General features: G+C 35.3%; 1 protein-coding gene across 5 annotated transcripts in view; it reads left to right on the top strand.

Moving 5' to 3' along the window:
- Window positions 1-4650, top strand: part of LOC103710955 (sugar transporter ERD6-like 5) — a 31939-nt gene extending 27289 nt beyond the window's left edge. For 4 of the 5 annotated variants that reach the window (XM_008796892.5, XM_088715243.1, XM_088715245.1 and 1 more), the window contains 11 exons: window positions 563-655; window positions 746-826; window positions 916-1000; window positions 1074-1120; window positions 1195-1257; window positions 1333-1392; window positions 1466-1519; window positions 1616-1675; window positions 1779-1893; window positions 1976-2153; window positions 4455-4650. In XM_008796892.5, the coding sequence (XP_008795114.3) occupies window positions 563-655; window positions 746-826; window positions 916-1000; window positions 1074-1120; window positions 1195-1257; window positions 1333-1392; window positions 1466-1519; window positions 1616-1675; window positions 1779-1893; window positions 1976-2109 (792 nt within the window). In that variant the 3' untranslated portion in view covers window positions 2110-2153; window positions 4455-4650. The remainder of the gene's footprint in view (window positions 1-562; window positions 656-745; window positions 827-915; window positions 1001-1073; window positions 1121-1194; window positions 1258-1332; window positions 1393-1465; window positions 1520-1615; window positions 1676-1778; window positions 1894-1975; window positions 2154-4454) is intronic. The other variant, XR_015975055.1, reaches the window with a different exon arrangement.
- The last annotated feature ends 1919 nt before the right edge of the window (window positions 4651-6569 follow it).

Raw genomic sequence — 6569 nt, forward strand, 5'->3', positions numbered from 1 at the left:
CAAATGGATCCCAAGGATTAATCCTAAATTTATGCTATTCGAAATTCAAAATTCAGAATTCAGAATTCAAAATTCGAAATACAAAATTCAAAATTCCTATAATCATGATCCTTGATATAGGGCTGAGATGAAGATACTGCCAATATCTATAATGTGAATATTCTAGATTTTATAGATCAATGGACCTTGACTCCTTTTTTTAAAATGAATAAAGATATGTACCTTCAGTTTAGTGACACTAATATGCAAAACAATCAAACGATTTCAAAACATTGAACTTCCAACATTTGTTTCAAAGCATGTGATCAATATTCATTCACATATGCCAAAATGCTCCTGCATCCATCAACACATCTTCAAGAATCTCCGGTTAGACGGATAATTCAGTATAACATTTTGTCAGTGTTAATCCCATTAATAATCTGATTCAAAAACTAACCCCATTAGAAGGATTTCTGAATCAGCATGCTTGACCATATGTTAAAGAAAGGAGATTGATTCAAAGTGAATCTTTTGAATAAACATTAAATAAAGTTGAATCTAATTTTTATTCATCATGCAGGTTAAGGTTGGTCATCATAATAAGTTTGAAGCAGCACTACAGAGTCTCAGGGGGAAGTATACTGATATTTCTCAAGAAGCAGAGGAGATCAGAGTACTGAATGCTCATCCCCAGGAATAAATTGATTAATTATGAAGACAATAGTTTATATACGATATGACTGACCTCACATAATTTACACAGGAGTTCACAAAAAGCCTTCAATCCCTTCCACAGGCCAATATGCTGGACTTGTTTCAGAAGAAATACCTTTACTCTGTCACTGTAAGCATCCCTAAGCTTCAATATGCCAGTGATTACTTTTCAACTTCTTGTATCTAACCTCTCCAGAAATAATTTTGTTTGGGCACCAGGTTGGAGTTGGATTGATGGTATTTCAGCAGTTCGGGGGAGTTAATGCGATTTGCTTTTATGCCAGTGAAATATTTGTTTCTGCAGGTAGTGGCATATATATTTTCCCGAATTTTTCCAAACTATTCATGGAAATCTCAATTATTGTTCTTTATATCAGGTTTCTCATCAGGGAATACTGGAACTATAGCAATGGTCATTGTTCAGGTCATTGCTTTCAATGCATAATTGAATTTTGTTTCTTCAAAAAATACCAGTACAAAACGTATGCTGTCCTGCAGATTCCTATGACTACATTAGGCGTTCTCCTTTTGGATAAATCTGGAAGAAGACCAATTCTAATGGTATGAAAATTATAAGTTACGTTTTTTAAGTATTTAACAATTTAAGTTACTGTTGGTAACTGCTATTGATTCCAGGTTTCTGCAGCGGGAACGTGTGTTGGTTGTTTCCTTGTTGCAATGTCGTTCTTATTACAGGTAGATGGATATTATTCATGGACAGTTGTTACGAAGACCTTAACCAACTTATGCTAATTTCTTTGTGGTAAAGGAACATGAATGGCCGAAGGAGATAAATACTGCACTGGCTTTGACAGGCATACTGGTATTACTGTAGTAGGATTATCATTAGTTCATAAACTTTTTCAATCATGCACGCATCTAAAGTGCTGATCTTAGTTTGTATTATATCTGAGATCAGGTATTCGCGGGATCTTTCTCTTTGGGTATGGGGGGAATACCATGGGTTATAATGTCTGAGGTAAGTGATCATAATAAAAAAATGAAAAGATAACTGTATAAAGAAGTAACCCAAAAAAAACCCTCTAATTATGTGGTTAATAATCAAATGATTTTGGATTCAGATATTTCCGATCAATATGAAAGGCTCTGCAGGAAGCCTTGTGACCTTAGTTAATTGGCTTGGTTCCGGGATTGTCTCATACACTTTCAACTTTCTCATAACTTGGAGCTCAGCAGGTGATGACAGCCTATTACTTGCTAGCTAAATAACATCTTTTGGCTCCAAATTATTTTTGATAGGAAATTTTAACTTGTACAGGTACTTTCTTCATTTTTGCAAGCATTTGTGGCCTTACTGTTCTGTTTGTGGAAAGGCTAGTACCAGAGACTAAAGGGAGGACATTAGAAGAGATACAGGCCTCAATGAATTCCTTCTCATCAGATAAGATCTGACTTCAGCATTGTCCAAGACAAGAATAAAGCAAAATGAAACAAAGGTACAAAGAAAAAAACAGTTCAACTGTCCTGTAATATTTCATTATTTCTAGACAAATTCACCTTTCGCATGATACTTTTGTTGTGAAAAGAAATATAGCAAGGAACAGAAGCATATGCCCAATCAGCTGAGACATAAAGCTTAGTATCAGAATCTAACACACATAGCGAGTTCAAATAATGTAAATCTTGGCCTATATGGAAATGATAACTGGAAGAATGTTAGATTGAAGCTGGTTATGTAAAGGGCCAGAGAGAAATCAAAATGATTGTTGCCAAAAGAAGAGCACCATCTAGTATAAGCATAGCAAGAGCAATCAAACATAGATGGATCCTAAATTAGGCTGAGAATCATTATAAGGGGAGCACCGAGGAAGTCAGTTCCCCTTGACTAGTTGGTTTATATCTTTTTGCGTATCGGTTTGACTCATGAAACATATGCTGAAAGCCTTTAGTTCCCTATATTTTTTTCTTGTTTTCAAGTTGCAAACATTCTCTGAATTCCATTCCCTCTTTATCATTCTCCTCTATTAATTTAGGTCACTGGAAGCCTCTCCCACAGTTCAATTATATTGTTTTGTTAATTTCCTTAAGATCCAGACATGAAAAATTTCGTAATCTTATTTTTGGCATTTGACATTCAAAGATTTACAGTTTCATTTTTTAAAAAAAAATTGTATAAGAATATGTACTTGTATCTGAAAATGGACTGTTCAAGAAGGATTATAGGGTCCACCAAATAATTGGAATGACACCTGATGGTTATGGCAATAGTTATCTGCATCAGGATGAAGAGTATGGTAAACCCCATAATTTAGTTTCTCTACTTTAGATAGTTATATTCTCATATGGCTTGTGACATACAATAAGAGGCTTCAAGCTGTTTAGTGTCGTGGAAATGCTACTGCCTAACCTATATGTTTGGTTAAAGTGCATATATTTTCCAATTTCAAACTTTTATATGTTTGGTTAAACTTTGAATAGATATAGATCTAAAGAAAATGAGGAAAAAAGAAAGTATCTTCTGATCTTAGAATTTTAGACTCTAGGATTTGTCCTTTTGGTTTTATATTATAAGCTAGTCATTCTCAAGTTTAAACATCAATCAGATTCCTAAACCCATCCTAAGGTCCTTTTGAAAACTTATGGCTTCGATAGCATGTAATTCTCACATGCTTTCTAAAACCATGTTTTTCTCTGGAAACTTATGTTCAATATCAAATTCATAGCAATCTGAAGTCCTAAGGTTATAGTCATTTCAAAGTTTGTCTTCCGAAATTGACATTATATAGTACCAATCAAAGTTCTTGTAAATCTTATAGTAAATTGTGCAACCTTTTAAGAAATCTAGACCAAAGTCAGTTCTGTATTTACTTTTCACTTCTATTTGAGAATCATGAAATCATGTGAATACTGGACTTGCTATTCTAAAATAGAATTTCTTCTATTTTGAAATTCACACCAATGGAATCTTCTGAGCATCAATCTTGAAATGAAGTGGTTTATTTTGATTGGAGCATCTAGTACTCATTCTCTTTAGAATTTGTAAAGTTATGTTCCACCTAAGAACAATATTATGGTTCTAAATTATAAGTAGATCCCTACGTAGATGGTGTATGAGTGGCCTCACCCAATTTTCAATAAGGAGCCTCTGGTTGTGTGAATCATGGCCTCATATTGATTACCAATGACGATATAAGAAACCCCAGCCAGGTGGTATATGAGTGCCCTTACTTGATATTGATAAGGAACTTCTAGTTATTCAGTATAAGCGGATCTCGAGGAGAATCAGTGGTGTTGTTTGAATAAAGAAATAAAATAACAAGAGATTTTATTCAAATTATTGATAGGATTTATATTCTCAATGAGGATATGAGTGGACTTGAGAGGGAACCAGTGAAACTTATAAGAAAATATGAAATTATGTGAAACTCGGAATTTAATTACAATGTCTTTTGATTTCTTATCATATTATTCCTTAAGAGAATTTTGATTTCCATAATTTTCATTATTGAAGTATTTCAGCGGACCATCACCCAAACTTCTAGAAAATTGTTCAACATATGATCTAATGTAGAATTATCTAATAACTCTTCTTGAGAATCATGTGTTTTGGCCCTTTAAGCATAGTTGTGCTTATTAAAACTTCTGATTTCATTTTATTTCAATGAACCGACACTTGGAGTTTCAGTGGTAATTTGAATTACGTTATGGTTTAAGAGACGTGTTTCTCAGCAAAAACTTGAGTTTTTGAATATGGTAAAACTCTACTTACTGAATTTTGTTGCTTATTTTATCTACAGTGGGCCTTTTGAAGCAGACTTGTCGATGAGAAGCTGCCTTTTAGATTTTGACTGTTGAAGCAACAACAAAAACATAGTTTTTCATGTTATATTGATACAATTCGATGGCCATAACATGGCCAAATTTGGAACATAACATAGCCATGCTACCAAGGGGTGCAACCCACAATAACACGAAGCCAACATCTATAATCAATCCATAAATCCATCTTAAATACAATGTAAAAAAAGAGTCCAATTCCATCATCTATTGAGTAATAAAACAAATATTGATTCAGAACATCAAAAGTAAAATATAAATACTAGAATCTATAATTTTCAAAATCCAGAAAGTCATTAACTACAAACTCCTAATTAATTAAAGAACTAAAATTCTACTATAAAATCGCTATGCTTACTGATGCAAACTCCAAGCCTGGACCATCTTTCGCTTTGAGTAATCCTATTCATCTTAAAAAAAAAATAAAAAGAGGTATGAGCTGCACACTTCAGTAAATAAAACTTGTGCTATCTTACCGGATCAAGTATAAATTTGACAATGTATCATCTCAGAAAAATAATATTGGAGCCCAAACCACATGCTTTTAACCCATATTATTATTCTATAGGCATTCACTCCCAATGCCTGACTGGACTCGTAGAAACTCTAAACCCAGAGCAAAAATTTTGGTTTCTCACACTCTATTCCAATAACCAGTTCCTAAGCTTGAGAAATGTCTAGGTGAGACACCCTAGGAACCAACCTAATTGGTGCAGCACTGTTAACATGACCTAATAACACATGTATGGAGAAGCTAAATTAGTTGATCATTTCTTAGAACAAATGTGGACTCAATAACCACCTCCAAATTAAAGACTTATAGGTCAATGGATCCCGAATTAAGGCCTTGCTTCTACCAGGTGCGAGTGTATTTCTATAGTATCTGATTAAACACATGAAACCTCATTCAATATTGCATAGGTTAATTCACAAATCCAAGTCGAGCCCATCCACTCACACGAGTTCTTAGTTGATTCGAGGCACCAATTGATGGATCTTATTTGTGTCTAGTTGGAGATTCCAAGCCAACTCGAACCATGTTGAAGTTGAATACAAACCCAATGCAACCTATTGCAATCCTAGTTTGATCCAAGGTTAAAACAATGCTACATCACCACAATGTATAAACAACCTTGAAATCCTTTAGTTGCATTAGAATAAAGAAATAATTTTCAAGTTAACAATGCTAAACCAACTAAAAGTTTAAGGAAAATGCTTTGGGGTGCGCATATGCTAACTAAAATTCCAGGAAATTGCTTTAGGGTGTCCACTGTTTGCATCCAAAAAGTTCATTAAATACATAATTGCTAATTTGGCAACCAACTTCACAATTAACCAATTCCTATGTTTGTCAACAAACCTCATGAGCTGCACCCATCCTCTCTTGCCATCAAAGTCGGGCTAACTTTTAGATGACTGAGGCAGTCGCCTAAAGCTCCGGCCTAAAGAAGGCCCACCGCAGAAAAAGCCTCAAAGACAAGATGGAAAGAAAAAAAGATCCTCCTGTGAGTTCACCTTAGGCCGGCCTACCGCAGGAAAAGCCTCAAATATATTGGGCCGCTTCTATTTGCCACGTTATTCAAAGTTCAGTAGATAATACATCAAAACCTGCCGAAGCTTGGATTTGAATCTAAATCTTTTGGTATAATAAACGTCGCCAGTTTGGTCAATTGGTGCTTTTCCACAAAATATTTTTTTGCTCCCATTACAGTGACATGAGCAAGAAAAGTCGTTACCTCTCTCTAACTACTGTTATTAACTGCCACTTGTGTGGAACGCTCAAGCTAGACTGGGTCGTTAACATACGTCGCCGTTAAAATAGCCAAAACCAGGATCAACCTCCGCCGCGTACTTCCCGGGTGCAAGCACAGGAACGACGTCAAGGATAACAGCCGCCCCAGAGGCGGGGAACGACCTCTTCCACGCCATCAACGTGTCTTATAATTAGTGAAGCAGGTGGATCCCCGTAGACCCTCAGACAACCCTCCTCGCACTCCCCGCCATGAATAAATAAATCATGAGAAGCATCCGCTGCTCCCCCAAGAGAGGAAGAAAAAAAGTAGGAGAGAAAAAAA

This window comes from Phoenix dactylifera, chromosome 2, assembly GCF_051530095.1.
Source record: "Phoenix dactylifera cultivar Ajwa chromosome 2, Ajwa_hap1_PhDact_Kaust_v1.1, whole genome shotgun sequence".
Lineage (NCBI taxonomy): Eukaryota > Viridiplantae > Streptophyta > Magnoliopsida > Arecales > Arecaceae > Phoenix > Phoenix dactylifera.